This window comes from Oryza glaberrima, chromosome 5 (assembly GCF_000147395.1).
Source record: "Oryza glaberrima chromosome 5, OglaRS2, whole genome shotgun sequence".
NCBI classification, from domain to species: Eukaryota; Viridiplantae; Streptophyta; class Magnoliopsida; order Poales; family Poaceae; genus Oryza; species Oryza glaberrima.
In genome coordinates, this window is record NC_068330.1 from 1,456,410 (window position 1) to 1,475,863 (window position 19,454).

The 19,454-nt window shown below is 41.0% G+C and overlaps 3 protein-coding genes across 3 annotated transcripts; 2 read left to right on the forward strand and 1 right to left on the reverse strand.

The window, feature by feature from the left end:
* The first annotated feature begins 543 nt into the window (after positions 1 to 543).
* LOC127773777 (glutamate--cysteine ligase A, chloroplastic) lies at positions 544 to 5,112 on the forward strand. Its single transcript, XM_052299953.1, has 16 exons — positions 544 to 686; positions 786 to 1,045; positions 1,623 to 1,773; positions 1,968 to 2,075; positions 2,219 to 2,311; positions 2,432 to 2,515; positions 2,619 to 2,687; positions 2,781 to 2,851; positions 2,928 to 2,996; positions 3,161 to 3,254; positions 3,375 to 3,464; positions 3,560 to 3,640; positions 3,819 to 3,911; positions 4,130 to 4,210; positions 4,295 to 4,364; positions 4,504 to 5,112. The coding sequence occupies exons 2-16, from the start codon at positions 810 to 812 to the stop codon at positions 4,590 to 4,592; spliced, it is 1,479 nt and encodes a 492-aa protein (XP_052155913.1). The 5' UTR covers positions 544 to 686; positions 786 to 809; the 3' UTR covers positions 4,593 to 5,112.
* A 3,515-nt stretch (positions 5,113 to 8,627) lies between these two features.
* LOC127773779 (acetylornithine aminotransferase, mitochondrial-like) lies at positions 8,628 to 10,856 on the forward strand. Its single transcript, XM_052299955.1, has 3 exons — positions 8,628 to 9,194; positions 9,305 to 9,736; positions 10,098 to 10,856. Exons 1-3 carry the CDS (start codon positions 8,760 to 8,762, stop codon positions 10,632 to 10,634), a joined length of 1,404 nt encoding a protein of 467 aa, XP_052155915.1. The 5' UTR covers positions 8,628 to 8,759; the 3' UTR covers positions 10,635 to 10,856.
* Positions 10,857 to 10,914: 58 nt separating this feature from the next.
* On the reverse strand, positions 10,915 to 16,396 carry LOC127773778 (endoglucanase 14). The gene is made up of 5 exons (XM_052299954.1): positions 16,072 to 16,396; positions 15,561 to 15,995; positions 11,919 to 12,005; positions 11,671 to 11,826; positions 10,915 to 11,561 (listed from the first exon to the last, which is right to left on the reverse strand). The coding sequence occupies exons 1-5, from the start codon at positions 16,270 to 16,272 to the stop codon at positions 10,932 to 10,934; spliced, it is 1,509 nt and encodes a 502-aa protein (XP_052155914.1). The 5' UTR covers positions 16,273 to 16,396; the 3' UTR covers positions 10,915 to 10,931.
* Positions 16,397 to 19,454: the final 3,058 nt, after the last annotated feature.

Genomic DNA, 19,454 nt, shown 5'->3' on the forward strand with positions numbered 1-19,454 from the left:
TTATTAAAAAAAAATACTTTAGGAGGTTTAGAGCCATTTGATTTGCAATGGATGGACAAGATTGATGTACTACAGGACCCAATTAAACGATAAAATTGCTACAGAAAATTTCGGGAACAAACATGAAATCGCTACTACAAAATCACTGTTTGCTACAGTGGTACAAAATCTGTTTGCCCCCTGAATTTTCGGTGTCGTTTAGATCGATACCATTTCAAACCATACTGTTTTTATGAAGTTGTCAAATATGTATAACCATTTAATTTTTACCGAAATTAATACAAATCTGAATAGGCTCTTCCTTGCAAAAGATCATATGATCCGTTCCCATATGTAACATGTGGTCACCTCATACGTCATCATCGGAGAAGATTCACTTATATTAACAAAAATCACAATCATTAAAGCCCTCAAAATTCTAATTAAACTACTGTATGTACTAATCACACCGAATTAGCAGCCCCCCTCCCTGATGCATCATCATCAACAGCAGCAGCAAAAGCAGCGCGCACTTCAAGGGGGAGAGCCCAGCTGACGTGGCGTCATCCCGCCACTGACGTCTGGGCCCCACCCCACCGCTTTTATAACCTCACCGCCTCGCCTCCCCCTCTCTATCATCTTCTCGCTCGCCTATCGCTGTCTCGCACTCGCCGTCGCCGTGCCTCTCTCGCCGGCGGGGAGGTGAGGTGAGTGAGCCCGATTCCGCGGCCTCGTGAGCTGAGCCACGTATTATGGCCTCAATTTCCCGCTGATTTTTTCCTCCTTTTCTTTTGGTGATTCTCAAGGTTTTTCTTAGGTGTACGGATTTGATGGCGGTGGCGTCGCGGCTCGCGGTGGCGCGGGTGGCGCCGGACGGGGGTGCGGCGGGGAGGAGGAGGAGGAGGGGGCGGCCGGTGGTCGCGGTCCCGACGGCGGGGAGGGGGCAAGGTGGGGCCGTGGCGGCGAGCCCACCGACGGAGGAGGCGGTGCAGATGACGGAGCCGCTCACCAAGGAGGACCTCGTGGCCTACCTCGTCTCCGGGTGCAAGCCCAAGGAGAACCGGAGGTGAGGAGAGGAGATTCCCTTGTGTTTGTTTTTTTTTCTTTGGCGAAATTGGATAGCTTGTCACTGCTTCACTAGTGGTAGTGGTAGGTAGTTTTTTCCTCTAAAAAAACTAGTGGTTGGTAGAATGGTTCGCATGGAGACATCATTATCGTATTTGGTTCGATGGAAATGTGGAATTGGAGAATTTCCTATTGGCATAGCCTAACTTGCTGCTTTAGCTACGCAATTGCAGTTTTAGTTATAAATCGATTGATTTCGGGCTTTCTATTGATGACTGATGAACTGGTTTATATGGCTCTAGTACTCTAATGTTGGATAGACAAACTGTTTAGCCTTATGCATTGTTAATGCAACTGTTTGATCATTTTTTTTATTGGTAATTTTAGCTGTGATTGTTATTTCTACCTGATCTGCTAGCACCATTCGTTGGGCATGAAAGTGCTGCTGGTGCCTGCATTCAGTTTTTGTGGCATTGGCAATGTCATCTTGTTTGTTCAATTTACTCCCGCTTTGTTTGATATGGAGTATTCCAGTTTGTTATTTTGATTATGCCATAAATAAATTTCTGATTTCACAGAATTGGCACAGAACATGAGAAGTTCGGTTTTGAAGTTGATACATTGCGTCCTATAAAGTACGATCAGATCCGTGACATCCTGAATGGACTTGCTGAGAGATTTGATTGGGACAAGATAGTTGAAGAAAATAATGTTATCGGTCTCAAGCAGGTATTATGCTGTTGTTATTTCCCCTATAAGACCACCTTACATGACTTAGACCAACAATTAATGTGGAGAAAATTTCCATGTGTTTCACTAGAGTGCCGTAATTATTTCTAATGGAAAAACAAACAAAAACATTACAGTTTGTTCTGACAATTTTAGTTTTTTCCTTAATTCGAGGTACTTGTATATGGTTGCAGGGAAAACAAAGCATTTCACTAGAACCTGGCGGTCAGTTTGAACTTAGTGGTGCTCCTCTTGAAACATTACATCAAACCTGTGCTGAGGTTAATTCACATCTTTACCAGGTAATGTGCAGTGCATCCCTGTATTAACTTCTTGCTTTATGTGATTTTCACTTATGATTTGTGCATTGCCATGCCATATATATCTTCAGTCCGAAAGTTTTTTTGCCAGCAGTTGATCCAATCCGAAACATCTGTTCTTGTAGGTCAAAGCAGTTGGAGAGGAAATGGGGATTGGATTTCTCGGAATTGGTTTTCAGCCAAAGTGGGCACTGAGTGACATACCAATAATGCCCAAGGTAGTTTTGGCCTTAGACATTGTAAAAGCTTTTCTATGAATTCAGTGTTGCCTACATATTTAACTTAACTTACGAGAAGGGTTCCTATAAATTTTAATGCTTCAGTTTGTTTCTTTATAGGGAAGGTACGAAATTATGAGGAATTACATGCCTAAAGTTGGCTCTCTTGGGCTTGATATGATGTTCCGAACATGCACTGTTCAGGTGAGTGTAATTATATGTTGATGTACTAATTTTGGAATTCCATCTTAAAGAAACTTGCAAACTTATTGTTACTTCTCTAAACAACTTTACTTGAGTCATGAAGGTTAATCTTGACTTCAGTTCAGAGCAAGATATGATAAGGAAATTCCGTGCTGGTCTTGCATTACAGCCTGTGGGTACTTTTGTTATCTTCCCTGATCATTTACTTTACCCCCTCTCACATGAACCTGGTTTATTCATTTAATGGATCGTTGCCATTTAACAGATTGCAACAGCAATATTTGCTAATTCTCCCTTCAAAGAAGGAAAACCAAATGGGTATCTTAGCTTAAGAAGGTGATTGCTTTATTGCTTTTAAAAGTACATTGTTTTGTTGTATGAAGTTGCCAACAACATCATTCATGATCTGCAGCCATATTTGGACTGATACTGACAACAACCGCTCAGGGATGCTTCCTTTTGTGTTCGATGACTCATTTGGGTTAGTATCTAACTATCTATAATTCATACCATTCGACCCTCTTCCCCCACCCAGAACACTGGCAATGTGATTAAAAACCTCATTTTGGCCAAAGATATTTTATACATGAAATGAAGGTTTCCATGTAACTGAAATTCTGATTATAGTTCGTTTCTTTGATGCAGATTTGAGCGATATGTGGACTACGCATTAGATGTCCCGATGTATTTTGTCTATCGTAATAAGAAGTACATTGACTGTACTGGAATGTCATTTCGGGTCTCTTCCTGTTTCTGTTACCTTAGTAGTGCTTGTGCTGTTATATGCAGTAGAGCTTTGGCTATAGAATACAGAACTTGGTTATTAACTAGACTAAATGGATTTATATTTGTTTTGCAGGATTTTATGGCAGGAAAACTCTCACAAGCTCCGGGGGAGCTGCCTACTTTGAATGACTGGGAGAACCATCTAACAACAATATTTCCTGAGGTTTGCCCTTCAATTTGTATAGCACGATCATCATGGCATGTTGACACTGTAAGCTTAATGTAATAACTATTTGTTCTTTTGTATTTGGCTTGCAGGTTAGGCTGAAGCGATATCTAGAGATGAGAGGTGCTGATGGTGGCCCATGGAGGAGATTGTGTGCTTTGCCAGCATTTTGGGTTTGTTAGCTTACTCCTTTGCACTTCTTTTGTATTTCTGTACAGTTTGCAGTGTGGTCATTGGTGTCAAGTAGAAGTAAACGCAAGGAGTTTGGACATGGGTACTGTAGTAATTTATATCTTCCATGTTGTATAGGAAGAATTTTGAATCAGTTTTGGAATTGGTACTTGTATACAGGTTGGGCTGTTGTATGATGAGGAATCACTGCAAAGTATTTCGGACATGACCTCTGATTGGACAAATGAAGAAAGAGAAATGCTAAGGCGAAAGGTATCTTGAGTTATTTGTGCTCTCTGTCCCTGCCAAGTTATATAATATGCTGTTGGTCCATAAATAAACTTTTGTTTTGCCTTACAATCACACCAGTTTAACAGAATTATATAATCCTTTTTGTCAGAATAATTTGTAAATTAGCAAAGTAACCCAGGTTCAGAAGTTACAACATGCTACTAGAGTCACCTCGGCCTTACTGTATTTAATTTGATTAGGTACCTGTAACCGGTTTGAAGACACCCTTCCGGGATGGATATGTAAGAGATCTAGCTGAAGAAATTCTGCAGTTGTCTAAGGTTAGTAACTTTCTTGAATGTACATTCTTTTATAACATGGAGTGCATGCAGATTATAGTAATGCATCTTTTTTTGTTATTCCAGAATGGATTAGAAAGAAGAGGGTACAAGGAGGTTGGTTTCTTAAGAGAGGTTGATGCAGTGATCAGTTCAGGTGAAGATTTCAACATTCCAGCATCTCTTTTCATTGATGATGATATAAACATTTTCATGGTTTTGCTGGGCTCTAGATAATAAAAATGAAGAGTTTAACTCTGTTTTCAGACAATAATTCGTAGCCTACTTTGTTGCAGGAGTGACCCCAGCTGAGAGGCTGCTCAATTTGTACGAGACGAAGTGGCAACGCAGCGTCGATCCTGTCTTCCAGGAGTTGTTATACTGATGCTGAGAAACCTCTTACACAGCAAAACTGGACAGTCTGTAGATGTACTCCCCCCATACAGAAAAAACCTCATATCCATTCTATTTCATGCCTCGGCAGCTAATGTCCGCCATCCGTTCTTCTTGAGCCTGAAGAGGGAAAAATAACCGCCGTGCAGCAATTCAGCTTCACGGACTCAATTGTTTCTGCCTCCTGGAACATTTGAGGTCGGAAGCCTTTGTAGGTGCTGTCTTTGTTGGGGCCTTTTACAACTTCCGATTTCCCTCGTCAACAGGGAGATGGGACAAACCACTGTTTGTACCAGACCCTCTTTGTTCCTGATGATTTTTGTATGAAATATATATATATATATATATATATATATATATATATATATATATATATATGGTTCCAGAAAATGTTGGAATAAGTATTTGACAAGCACGTGGAGTGAGTTCATCCAGCTAAAAGAAATATCTTGCAGATGTAATGGCTGGTGTATTTGGTGGTCTCCATGAAAGTGCCTTTTTATTCGGTACTTATATGACTTGACTGGTTGTTTCCTGCCCCCTTCCTTTTGGACCTTTCTACCAATCTATATATGCTATCCTGATAGGTACTCACCCTGTCATTTTGTTATATGACAAGTAATCAGATATTACTGCATGATTTTCCTTTGTATTTATGGGTGTGTTTAGTTCACATCATAATTGGAAGTTTGGTGAAATTAGAACGATGTGACGGAAAAGTTGGAAGTTTATGTGTGTAGAAAAATTTTGATGTGATGGAAAAGTTAGAAGTTCGAAGAAAAATTTTGGCACTAAACTCAGCCTAAATCTCTTGGATCACATGGCTCTTCTTATTATTCCCTGTGCCTATGCCCATCTTTTATTTATTTTTCATCAACAAGCTGGTGAATGATGTTGCATAAACGAAATTTCGTCGTCGTCGTGGTCGTCTCAAGAACATGATCAAGTTTGTGCATTGTTAATGTATAAGCAAAAAACAAACGTGTGAGGCGTGCATGCTCTCTTCTGACCAAGCCCGTCTTCCAGTCCTGAAAGCACGCACGCCGCCAGCCCACCACCAACCTTGTTTGGAACATTTCCCTTCCCCACTCGCACCTACTCACTCTCACTTACACGTGGGACCCACGAGCAAGAGGAACATGTATGTTGTGCATCTCCCATGCATGCAAAACGGCCAAGGCTAAGATGTGCTTAATCTTATCGTAGTGTTTTATTGGAAAGAAATACGCTTCCAAAAAGAAGTGCGTGTAAAGAAAGATACCAATGCTACTAGCTAGGCATTAAAGACAAAAAGGATAATCCCCGAAAAAAAACGACAAAAAGGGTAATGAAAAGCACATAATTTCTCCATCGAAACATACTATCAGTAGTGTCTGTATCATCCACGGCATCTTAAAAACTAGAGTACACACGGTAACACTAATTGCTACTCCATCCGTCCTAAAATAAGTACAATTTTATATTATTCATTCATATCCAACGTTTAAACTTTCATCTTATTTAAAATCTTTTTATGATTAGTATTTTTATTGTTATTAGTAGATGATAAAACATAAAAAAATACTTTATATGTCACTAACTTTTTTTATTTTTCCATAAACTTTTCAAATAAGACGGACGGTCAGATGTTAGACACGGATTCTCACGATCACGCTTATTTTGGGACGGAGGTAGTTGTAGGATCGAATCACAATAACTAAGCCAACCAGAGGGGGGTGAATGGTTGGTATACCCAAAAACCGAAAACTTTTAGCGGAAATAAAAGTTACCCTCAATTTCGATGAGATCGGTCTGACCGGAGTAGATTAGCCGGTCTGACCGAAGCATAGCCGCCAGTCTGACCGGTGTTGATCTTCCGGTTGGACCGCTCTGGAATCCTTGCCGCGCCTGATGTCGCCGCTGGTCTGACCGCCGCGATGCCCCGCCGGTCTGACCGCCGATGAGTCGTCGGTTAGACCGCCGAAACCCGGTAAACACAAATCGAATAACTCTTAAAGTGGATGACGACTTTATTGATTCTCTCTGTGTTTACAGAGTGCACCAACATCACTCCTTACAAAAATTTCAACTAAACTCGAAATCCTAACTCAAAACTCAACTCAATTGCTCTGAAAAGCGATACCGGGAAGCCTCACGCTCCCCCTCTATTTATACCCGAGGTAGGCAGCCTAAAGCCACGAACCAAACTCATACTAAGAGTCCTAAACACCTTAGGAAACCCTCTAGTACAAGAAAGAAACTTTGCATAACCAATCATACCAAATTTGGACTCCTTCCAAATTCAACTCCGCATCCCATACGCACACAATACCTCCATCGTATGCCATATGGAATCTCCATCAACCACGTGCATCAACTCTAGCCTAAGTATCCCGCATGATCTCTGACCACCAGGGACGTCGTCTTATCCCTAAGCTGACTTCCGGTCCATCACCGCAAATACTCTCTTGAGGCATTGAGTCACCTACACATGAAATAAACAAAGAAACCATATTCCGAGACCAAGCTATCTCCAACTTGACTCATTAGAAGCAAACAACAGTATTACATACGTATAGTATCCATCTAGAAGCCATAATCATGAAATAATCACGGATATCCAAATAAACAACCCGAAACCAAAACCGACACAGCGTTGGCCGGTCAGACCGCGGGCTGGCCGGTCTGACACGCATATACCGTCGGTCTGACCGGTCACATAAAATGACGAATCCTGCGATCACCTATGAAATCCAATCATCTCCAAAAACACTTCGTGAATAGATTCTAAATAACAAAACCAATAATCTCCAATGCCCAATTGTTCATCACAGAATAATAATCAAAAACACCTTTGATTTTACAGTAGTAACTCTCTTATATCATGTCTTGTCTGTAGCATCCGAGTTAAATCTTTGCATATGTCGCATGTATTCTATTCGTATCAAAATCCTATAATGCCCCATATTTCAGCCTTATCCATATCATCAAAATCCTACACATCAATATGGTAGAAAGTACTGGTTCCTCGAGAAAAAGACAACTGCTCAAAAAATGATACTGTCACTGTTTGATATTTGATAAATTCTGACTATAAGTTCTTAATATTTTATTAATAACTATTGAAATTGAAATGATATAATTATACAACATTAGACATATAAAAGAAACTCAAACTACCGCTATATATAGAGATATTCCCTCTAATCTAATACTCCCTCCATTTTAGGTTACAAGACGTTTTAACTTTTGTCAAAGTTAAATTGTTTCAAGTTTGAGTAAGTTTATAGACAAATATAGTAATATTTATAATATTAAATTACTTTCATCAAATCAATAATTGAATATATTTTCATAATAAATTTATCATGGGTTGAAAATGTTACTACTTTTTTCTATAAACTTGGTGAAACTTAAAGCAGAACAAAGTCAAAACGTCCTATAACCTTAAACGGAGGGAGTATTAAATTTTAGCCATTATATTTATTCTCACTAATTAAAACGTTGCCAGCAAAACTAGCAGCTTATTGAAATAAAGGACATGGAAAAGACGCCACTGATGTGGTGCTGTAAACGTGGGTGCATGCCCCCAAGATTTAAACACTAAATTTCACGAATATTACATCATTTTTTTCGTCTCTTTTAACATATGTTTGAAAATACATTTATAAGTATGTAAGTTTGGTGTTACATGTATAGTGGTGTTGCGCTTTTATCTACGGTATACACCGTGTTTAGTTCCAAAATTTTATTTTTCAAACTTCCAACTTTTCCATCACATCAAAACTTTCATACACACACAAACTTCCAACTTTTCTGTCACATCGTTCCAATTTCAACCAAATTTCCAATTTTGACGTGAACTAAACACAGCCATAACAACGAAAAAAAACACCGTGTCCCATCTGTGTCTATGAAACATGGGTCCAGTATCATTATAGCAAAGATTAATGTTTGCAGTGTCATGATTGCAAATCCCCGCGCACACACCTCTTAACACCTTTTGTTTGATCCAAAGCGTGATAGGCGATAGATAGCCGCCTCCACACAAACAATCACAAGGAGCAGAGCAGGCAGCCGATTGGACACCTAACCTCCAATTCCAATCCCGTATTTAATCCCTCCAATTCCCAAATCACCCAAGCCCGATTCCACCCAAATCCTCCTCTCCTCGCCCGCCATGAACTCGCTCCAATCCTTCCTCGCCCTCAACCCGCCCGCCGCCGCCGCCCTCGGCATCGGCGGCACGCGCCTCCGCCCGTCGCGCGTCACCGCGTGCCTCGCCACGCCCACGCCCACGCCCACGCCCACGCCGCCGCCCCCGACCTCCGCGCCCCTCGCCCCCGCCGCGCGCCGCGAGCTGTCCGCCGCGAGCCGCGCCGTGGTGGAGGACGAGGCGAGGTACATCGTCGGGACGTACAACCGCTCCCGCGTCGTCCTCGTCGCCGGCCGCGGCTGCAAGCTGTACGACGCCGACGGGCGCGAGTACCTCGACATGGCCGCCGGCATCGCCGTCAACGCGCTCGGCCACGCCGACCCCGACTGGGTCGCCGCCGTCTCCGCCCAGGCCGCCACCCTCGTCCACGCCAGCAACGTCCAGTACACCGTCCCCCAGGCCAGTCTCGAACGCGTCACGCCCACCGCCCACCACGTGTTCGACGCATTGCCCAACCCACCTCTCGTCACGCCAAGCTCACCGTGACCTTTCTTTTTTTCCGCGTGCAGGTGGCACTCGCCAAGCGCCTCGTGGAGGCCTCCTTCGCGGACCGCGTCTTCTTCGCCAACACCGGCACGGAGGCCAACGAGGCGGCCATCAAGTTCGCCAGGAAGTACCAGAGGGTGGCGCGCCCCGACGGCGACGCGCCCACCGAGTTCATGTCGTTCACCAACTGCTTCCACGGCAGGACCATGGGGTCGCTCGCGCTCACCAGCAAGGTGCAGTACCGGGAGCCGTTCGCCCCGGTGATGCCCGGCGCAACGTTCGCCGAGTACGGGAACCTAGAGGAGGCCAAGAAGGTGATACAGTCTGGCAAAATTGCTGCCGTGTTCGTCGAGCCCGTGCAGGGCGAGGGTGGGATCCATAGTGCCACCAAGGAGTTCTTGCAGGGGCTGCGGGATGCCTGCGATGAGGCTGGAGCTCTCTTGGTCTTTGATGAGGTATGAAACTTATTTCTTCTATTACTCCTTATGTTTAGTATGTTGTGGATTGGTGTTGATTGAGTAATACATGCTAATCTCACAAGTTGAATCCAAATATATATAAAACTATTGGTAACTACTACACAATTTGTATTAAAACAGAGGGAATTGTACAAAGTAAAAGTTGTTAACATGCATTTAGTTTAGAACAGAGATCACACTCCATAGGAACCTGCATTTTCATACTTATTCAAATCAGTGCAAATGTCCTAAGCTGTCAATCGTCAATGAACAGTTCTGAAATTCTATATCTCTGTTGCATTCAGAAAGGGGGAGCTGATCTAATCTAACACTCCTGTTACATGGTTACTAAACACAGGTGCAATGTGGTCTGGGACGCACAGGTTACCTCTGGGCATATGAAGCCTATGGAGTATTACCCGACATTATGACCTTGGCAAAGCCATTGGCCGGTGGTCTCCCCATTGGAGTTGTCTTGGTCACCGAGAAGGTTGCTTCAGCGATAAACTACGGCGACCATGGTACCACATTTGGGGGAGGCCCTCTTGTTTGCCAGGCTGCATTGACCACATTGGACAAGATCCAGAAACCTGGCTTCCTAGCAGAGGTGGCCAAGAAAGGAGAGAACTTCAAGCAGCTTCTCAGTACCAAGCTGAGTGGAAACGCCCATGTGAAAGAGATCCGGGGGATCGGTCTCATCGTCGGCATCGAGCTCGATGTCCCAGCGGGTCCTTTGGTTGATGCGTGCTTGGATCGCGGTGTCATAGTGCTGACAGCCGGTAAAGGCAATGTTGTGAGGCTCGTGCCGCCACTTATCATCTCGGAAAAGGAGCTTGAGCAGGCTGCAGAGGTGATAAGGGACTGTCTACCTGCACTTGATGCCTCTACCTCTTAATGTAAGCAACATCCTTAGCAATGGAGGCTAGAATGATCTTCCCCTTTTGGGAAGACCCTTAGCAATGGATGTTAGAATGAACCTCCCCTTTGGGTAGAGGTTCAGATATAATGTGTGCCATAGGTCTACTTGTCGAATCTTCTTCCAAATTTTGGAAACAAATAATGATATTGAAATGTTGTACTCCAATTGCTGTCAAAGTAAGTGATTTCTTGGAGGCTCTCTAGATACTAGATGATACCATCTGAATTCTTCATTTTTCAGTTTTTGTCATTGACAGAATGCAGGAATCTCTCTCTACGAAGGGAGAAGCCTTGCGAGAACGCCGACGATGGGCGCGACGGTGATGGTGGACGGCTCGGCCTGCCGGAAATTCTGCCGGGAATCGTCGTACCAGTCATCGGCATCCGGCCATCCGACGATGGCGCCGGCGATCACATTGGGATCCGGTGAGCCCTTGTTGAGGTAGTCGAACCCACCCTTGCAGGTGACCTTCGCCGGGCTGGACTTGATCGACGGCAGCGACGCCGCCCGGTGGTGCACCTCCGCCGGGTACCTGCTGCCGTACCCGACCATGTAGCTCATCGTCTCGGGGTTCGCGCCGAGGATGTAGTCCACCTGCGACCGCGCGTACGCGGTGAGCTGCGCCGGCGACAGCGAGCCACCGCCGCCGCCGCACTGGAGCGAGGCCGACCTCCCCGCCGTCAGGTGGTCGGCGTGCACGGCGAGAACGAGGGACGCCAGTGTCACGTACTGCATGTTGTTCCATGAGTCCCACCACAGCATGCCGCCGGGGCTGAGCCTGGCTCCGCCGCCGCCGCCGGCATTGCCGCCGGAGTGCTGCACGAGGTTGCAGATGAACTGTTCTAGGCTGGTCTTCATCTCGGCGTGGCTGCCATCGGCCGGCAGCTTCCCGTGGAGGACAAGCTGCATGAATGCAAGATTAATTGTATAATGTTAACTTAATTCCACAATCCAAATTAAGCTGAAATTAATTCACATGAACAAGATCGAATCAGGAGGATAGGTTAAGTGCCTTGGTGACCAATGCCTGCGCTCCGACGAACTTGTCGTCCCAGCTGAACATGGAGCGCACGCCGCCGACGTTGGTGGCGCCGGTGATGTAGGCGCTGTACTCTTCCTCGCCGCCGGTGGCGATGTAGAGCCAAGCTGCGGCCCAGAGCAGCTCGTCCTGTTCCATTGTCACCAAGCAACCAAATCAAACTATCAATGGCCTATTCATCAGAGCTGACAGTGGTCGATATGCATGCCATTGCTACGCACCTCGTCGCCACTGCTAGCGTAGAACTTTGCAGCTGATGGTACACTGTTGTGGTACAGGCCACGATGATTCTTGGCAAACTCAAACAACTGCAAAACAGCGTGTTTTATCGAGATAAATGCTACTTATTCTATTTCACATTATAAGACATTTTAGGTTATAAATAGATTTATGAATGGATCTATATATGTGCTTCATATATGTGTCTAAATTAATATGAACTAGCTGCGTGGCCCACGCAATTGCGCGGCTAGCACCCAAACAAAATTATATATTTTTAGTATGATTTTACTTAAAATTTATTAAATAGCTATATCATTGTCTTAAGACTTTGAAAGATCAAACTTTATCATCCCCCATGTTTCTAATTATATAGTTTTTTAAAAGTCACAGCAGTTGCTACCCCTTATGTCATCTCCTTTATTTGCTTGCTCGATCTACCACTATTTCTACCCATTCTCCTGGAACCTTTAAAAATTGGATCTTAGAGTTTATTGTCACGTTGGGTTTCATTTTTATAATTTCTAGCGTTTTATTTTTATAATTTCTAGACGTCCCGTCAAACATTATCATTATACTTCTCTATGGCCGTCCATTGTATCTTCTCTTTATTATCATTGAGATTTTAAAAATTGAACATAATTGTCGTTTGGATTCATTTTTACTTTCTAGAAGTCCCGCCAAACCGTCAGCGACTTTTCCATTGTACTTCTCTACGGCTCGCCCGCTGCCTCCCTTCTTTATTATCATTGAGATTTTAAAGTCGAACATGATTATCATTGTTTTTTTTACTTTTTAGAAGTTCCAAACCTTTAAAAATTGGACCTTGTAGTTTTTAGGGTTTTATTGTCTTGTTGGGTTTTATTTTTTATAATTTTTAGAAGTCTCGTCAAACGATGCCACTATGCTCCTTTACGGCTCGTCCGCTGCCTACTCTTTATTTCATTGTGACCGTGCTTCTTAACGGCCTATCCGTCGTTCCTCCTCTTAATCGTCATTGGGATTCTATTTGGGGTTTTGTTTATAATTTTTAGATGCCCTATCAACCATCACTACTCTACTTTATAGGCATGACCATGATCAAAGCCTTAAGAGCAAACGTAGAGACTTCCTTTTACATTACTTTGATGTATTTTATTTATATAAAACTATACTGATCAATATAAACCATTAAAATCTAGATCCTTTAAATATTTCACCTTTTATGATTAATGTGGTAATTTCCGCCGCTTCTCAGCTCTGCCCCATCATCGGAGTATGAGCTATAACATATGGACCGTAAATATGTAGAAAACTATTAGGGAATCTTGTTACTTAGGATTGTATTTAAAAAAGAAAAGCATACTGCTGCCTCTAGAGATTATGCGATAGTGCAAAACTTGAATGTGGTTGAAGGAGTTTGGATGCCCAGCTGGTTTGCCTCCCCTGCACATGATTTTGTACAGGACGTGTCAATTGTGCCTATATACGATTTCTAATTTAGCTTCACGGACAGGACATGATTGTCTCGTGTAGTAAATTAAGTTTCCCAATTTTGATTTCAATTGCTATTGCGTAGCACACATCAAATTCTAGTCCATACTCTTTCACGTGTCCGATTCATGATCTAACGGTGTAATTTTTTTCTTGGTTAATATGGAAATTTCTAGACCCCAGAGTGTACGTTGTGTCTTCTTTTAAAGTTGTCTTAATAATTTTGAAGTATATAAAAATACCGATCATGGTAATTTGGAACTAATTGGTATTATTATGCATTTGCTCTTTCTTATACGGCTTACGTTGTTGCAAAATTTCATGTCCAAATTCAATCTAATAAAAAACATGTGATGTATTCACATTATAATATTTTAATCTATGTCATTGCTTTAAAAAAAAGTTTTAATATGTTTATACTTGAATTTTAAGCTTTCATGTAAATATTGATTATATGTATGGCATGATTAATAAGGAATAATAAATGACATCTACGTATTGCAAACTATAAATATTAAGCTATGTTATTTTGTCATGCTTCAAAAACTATAGCCGATGCTCAAGTCATCAAAATTTTGGCTTGCCCATAGCTTCCGCTTGTTAGCTGATAGCAGGTCAGAAGCTTCCAGTCTGGCAGTCCATCCTTTGGCTGGATCGCTGAAAGTTCTATGAATCGGACCAGTTTTTTTTCCCCCGAAACTCAATGAAGCGGCTTCTTATCCTAATTTCTGTCCTAATATGTCTAGTTTTCTTTCCTAATACGTTTTGATTTCTTATATATAAATTGTGTCCTATATATTCTATATTTTAAGTCATAGACTTTTATTAGCTTTACAACTCTGATATCATCTAATCTGTGGATAGATCTCAACCATAATAATAATATAATAGATTTATTTTCAATTTCAGTTGTTTCAAAGTTGTATTCCTACTTGAACTCTCTTTTAATTTGTCTAATTTTGAATATTATTTTATTTTTTATTCTGAATTTGAATTAATCTCGTATTGGGTATTTATATGGATTCTACTTTCAATATTGTTTACTTTTAATTTCTAATTTTAGCTAATTTTAAATTGTATTCCTACTTGAACTCTTCTTTTATTATTATTTTTTTTCTAATTTTGGATTTTATTTTTATTTTTATTCCCAATTTTAATTAATCGCGCTCGTATTGGGTTCTTATATGGACTCTTCTTTTAATATTCATTATTTTTAATTCTGAATTTCAACTATTTTAAAATTGTATTCCTACTTGGACTATCCTTTTCTTTTATAATTTTGGACTTTCTTTAATTTTTATTTCAAATTTTTCAAATTTTGATTAATCTCATATTGGGTTCTTATATGGAAACTTCTTTCAATATTTCAATATTGCTTATTTTTAATTCCGAATTTCAGCTATTTTTAAATTATGTTTCTACTGGGACTCTTTTTTTTTTCTAATTTTGAATTTTATTTTATTTTTATTTCAAATTTTGATTAATCTCGTATTGGGTTCTTATATGGAAACTTCTTTCAATATTGCTTATTTTTTATTTCGAATTTCAGCTATTTTTAAATTGTATTTCTACTCGGACTCTTCTTTTCTTTTTTTTTTCTTTTTCTCCGATTAATATGGGAATTTCTAACCCCCACAGCGAACGTGGTGCCTCCTTTCAAAGCTGTTTTAATAATATAATAGACAGATAGATAGATGTTATTGAATTTAGACGAGAAACAGAGATGGGTGTAAAATTTTTGAAATATATGTACACACATTTAAAGTATTAAACGTAGACTAATAACAAAACAACTTACAAATTCCGCTTGTAAACTGCGAGACGAATTTATTAAGCCTAATTAATTCGTCATTAGTAAATGTTTAATGTATCATCACATTGTCAAATCATGGCGTAATTAGGCTCAAAAGATTCGTCTCGCAATTTACATGCAAACTGTGCAATTGATTTTTTATTTTTCCCACATTTAATATCCTATGCATGTGTCCAAACATTTGATGTGATGTTTTTAGCTAAAATTTTTTGGGATATAAACAAGGCCTAACAGAAGAGGTAGATGATACACAATTAACTGTGTTACTTAGAACGTACTATTAGCCCATTGCAATTTGCACACTTGCCATGTGTAACAAATTAAATTAAATTGCATTGTGCGTGTAAGAACGTAGTACCTGTTTGGCGTGCACCAGGAGCGTGGACGAGAAGTTGGCGTCGGCGGGCGTGAGCGCGACGGCGGCGGCGGCGAGCGCGGCGGCCGTCTCGGCGGCGACGTCGGAGCCGGGGCTGGAGGCGGTCACCATGTAGGCCGTGCGGGGCGTGTCCATGTCCTCGGGGCGCTGCCAGCACGAGTGGTCGGAGTCGCCGTCTCCGACCTGCACGTACAGCGCCTCGCCGCCGCCGCCGCCGCCGCCGGCCGACGCGTGCGCCCTGGCGAGGTAGTCGGCGCCCCACCGCACGGCGTCGAGCGCGTGGCCCAGCTCGCCCGCCGCGTCGAGCCGGCCGCCGTACTCCACGACGCTCCACGCCAGCGCCGCCACCGTGAACGCCATGGGGAGCCCGAACTTGACGTTGTCGCCGGAGTCGTAGTAGCCGCCGGTGAGGTCCACCTGCATTGCATCGCATTGCGTCAGTGCGCGCACACACGGACACGTTCGAGGACGGCGGCGAGGCGAGGTGACGTACGCGGTGGTCGGCACCGTCGGCGAGGGCGGAGTCGGCGCGCCACTGGACGCGCTGGGCGGGAGGGAGGCGGCCGGAGCGCTGGCCCTCGAAGTAGAGCAGCGACATGGCGAGCGCGGCGCGGTAGTCGTGGCCATGGGCGTCGCGCACCATGCAGCTCGTCGCGATCACCACCAACGCCACAAGCATCGCCCTTCCAGCCATTTCTCTTCTTCTTCTTCTTCTTCTTGTTTGATTAATTTCTTCGATTTCTTCGTGCTTAGTTTAATACTTGCTGTGTGTGTTGATCTCATAAGGAAATGGACAGGATGATGACGAACACGCTTGAATCCAGCATAAATGCATGCATTGATTTTTTTTTTTGGAGGTTTTTGGGAGATTTGTGATGTTCAAATCAATCTCATTAATCGACAATACTACTACCATGCATGCATTTATACCGTATTTGTACATTTATACAATTAATTTATAGACATATAATTCATTTCCAACTACCAGTAGACTTGTAGTGTGTATGGATTATATGGGCAGAGTGAAATCAGCACAGAAATCTTCTTAAGAATGAAAGAAATACTGCAAAAGTCCTCTTGTGGATGAACCAATTACGGAATTATTACCAATGATATGTATATATCCGCTGCGATTTGCGTAATGACATTCTCATAATTAATTTAGCTTCAAAATATTTCAGGTAATTCAATTTAATACGTTGAGAACAGTAGATAGAAGGAAGTATACATGAGATCGAAAAAATATTGCTCAATTTTCAAACTAACAAATGCTCTGAATAAGTTTAGATCGGCTGATCAAATTGGATATCGCAACTCATTGTTCCGCGTTGCTGCAATGGGCCGTATATCTGAATGGGCTAACCACTCTCAGGCCCACTTTTGTTCCCTACAACTTTGCTTTTTTCTTTTCTTTTTCCACATCCCTATTTTCCTCGTCCTTTTTGTTTGGCAGCTCGCGAAAAAAATAAAATTTATAATTTATATACCAATTAGTCCACTGGTTGGGACTTGGGAGTTCAGTTAATAATACTTATTGTTCATATTCAAACTTAGATTGCTCGTGTATTTTTTTTAAAAAAAAATGTAGATACCTAAAAGTATGTCATATGAACAAAATGTGTTACATCATTTATATATAAATAATATAATCATAAAACTTTTACTATATATTATGATCTAACCATTCAAAAATGATTGGTGGTTAAAGTCAAAATTGCATTGGACAACAAGGACATATATTTGAAACCATAGGGAGTTTTTCTTTTTGTGTTCTTTCATACATTAGCTAGGTTTTGACCCATCATTTTGGGTTAATTTGCAATATCGTGCTATAACTCATGGTTATCCCATGCAATAACCTTATTAGTTTTTGAAACCTTATGATTTTTCATGGTAATCTCACCATTTTCACGGATTTTGGGGATCTGAAATGTCTTTTATTTTTCAGTGTTTATAACTTTTTTCAATATCGAACAGTTCATATCTTGCTTTTCTGTTGGGGGTTAACCGTTGTCTCTGAAAACAAAATGAATTGTTTGGTAATAAAAAACACTTCTAAGTAACTTATATACAAATAAATGAAAAACATCCTAACTGAAAATTCCATCAAAGTTTTAAATTACAGATTTAATTTAACCTATGTATGGTGCTACAAAATAAGGTGACTGATCGACGAATCAGTTGGTCAAATATACATATATAGGCCTAATAAGTCAAATACCAGATAGCTTTGATTAGTATACCTTGGACGTATCAAAATCATACTAAAAGTAAAGAAGATATACAATCCAATTTGTTGATTCAATATAAGATGATAGACAATGCATGGCGAAAATTGATATTGGAAAATGAAAATCAACGAGAGAGCAACTCAAGCCATTGGCGATATAAAAGCCTAATGTGGTGCCAACTTTGACGGCTTACTCCATCCAACGGGTTTTAAATTTTACCTTACCGAAATCTTGGTAGTGCCAAAACATTGGCAATTTTTGACATTACCAAATTGGATAGTATTCAATTTGAAATATTGTGGGTAAAATTTGTAGCAAACCAAACATGCACTTGCTTGAAGTTACCAAAATTTTGGTAGGGTAATAAATTTGTATCAAACCAAAGCCCCTAATGACCACAAATATTACGTATATGTAGACTTTTAACATGATTCTGATGAGACCAGGAATGTGTCACTGGTTTTCATCTTAATGCCCATAAATATTACGTACATGTGGGCTTTTAACATGGTTCTAATGAGATCTGGAATATATCACTGGTTTCTGTCTCTTAAAGCATGTGTAAAGGGACGTATTTGCAAAGGTGTGATGAGTATGTTATTGCATGTGTAGTGATGTGTGCGTGTGCATCTAAAATGTAATCATAAAGTAAATAAAAAAAACTTTTGACAGATTAAACTACCGTTGGCGCACGTAGTGATGGAAGCACTAATGAGTAATGACTATCATGAGCGGAAAGCACGTTGTTTGTTTATACTCAACTTTCGACCGCTCTCACTGTCTTTTTTCCCCCTTTATTATTTTTTGCACGATGCATGCTTGCCCTACAAAAGCTCAAATTGCTTTTCCCATCCTCTCAATTAAAACAAATTCGTTTAGATTTGAAAATAGAATTATATATGTTTTCAACTCTAATGCTTTGATGGGCAATTAATATAAATTAAAGTAGAGGTTATTTTAATTTTAATCAATTACAGCCATAATAACTCTAGGTTGGTGTAAGGACTTTGAAACTTTCTATAACTACTTGTTATGATCCTCAAAAATATGTAACCACCATGAGTAGCTGTATGCGCAATGTACATAAGATTACTCACTCTTTGGCCGAGCGAACCAAGCCATAGAATTGTTTGACATAAGGCTGATAAGCCGTTGAAAAAAAAAACTAAGCAACAAACAAACAATTTAACGACAATACTTTTATACATGTATTCTTAGTGATTTTAAAACAACATTTTCTCCTCCTCTGTACCATGTTTGTAGTAGTCTTACTATCATTCAAAACTTGTTCCAAATTATTTGTCACTATTAAGTATTTACTTGTCATATCAATCACTTCACATTCAAATTTCTTGCCATCTTACTTTAATCACACTTATATTTGTAACCATATATTATTTCATAAGAAATATTGTAGTTTTTTTTAAAACCGTAATCTGTGTCATGGAACCTAGAACGAGTAATATGGTACCGAGGTTGTACTAAATTTACGATATGATAGCGGCCAATAGGCTTCTCAAGTATCTCAATATAGTAGTAATAAATAAACACTTCCTCTATTTTATAAAATACAAACTTAATACGGGATATGATACATTTTTTTATAGGGTAGAGCGAGTAGGGGGTGTTTGGAGCAAGAAATGTA

What these genes read in the sequence shown, in the direction of transcription:
- LOC127773777 (XM_052299953.1), top strand. Translation starts at nt 810, where the DNA reads ATGGCGGTGGCGTCGCGGCTCGCGGTGGCGCGGGTGGCGCCGGACGGG. An exon ending in ATGTTATCGGTCTCAAGCAG is followed by an intron (nt 1,774 to 1,967) that starts GTATTATGCTGT and finishes ATATGGTTGCAG; the next exon opens with GGAAAACAAAGCATTTCACT. An exon ending in TAACAACAATATTTCCTGAG is followed by an intron (nt 3,465 to 3,559) that starts GTTTGCCCTTCA and finishes TTTGGCTTGCAG; the next exon opens with GTTAGGCTGAAGCGATATCT.
- LOC127773779 (XM_052299955.1), top strand. Translation starts at nt 8,760, where the DNA reads ATGAACTCGCTCCAATCCTTCCTCGCCCTCAACCCGCCCGCCGCCGCC. An exon ending in TCCAGTACACCGTCCCCCAG is followed by an intron (nt 9,195 to 9,304) that starts GCCAGTCTCGAA and finishes TTCCGCGTGCAG; the next exon opens with GTGGCACTCGCCAAGCGCCT. An exon ending in CTCTCTTGGTCTTTGATGAG is followed by an intron (nt 9,737 to 10,097) that starts GTATGAAACTTA and finishes TACTAAACACAG; the next exon opens with GTGCAATGTGGTCTGGGACG.
- LOC127773778 (XM_052299954.1), bottom strand. Translation starts at nt 16,272, where the DNA reads ATGGCTGGAAGGGCGATGCTTGTGGCGTTGGTGGTGATCGCGACGAGC. An exon ending in TCCTGGTGCACGCCAAACAG is followed by an intron (nt 12,006 to 15,560) that starts GTACTACGTTCT and finishes GCTGTTTTGCAG; the next exon opens with TTGTTTGAGTTTGCCAAGAA. An exon ending in CGCAGGCATTGGTCACCAAG is followed by an intron (nt 11,562 to 11,670) that starts GCACTTAACCTA and finishes GCATTCATGCAG; the next exon opens with CTTGTCCTCCACGGGAAGCT.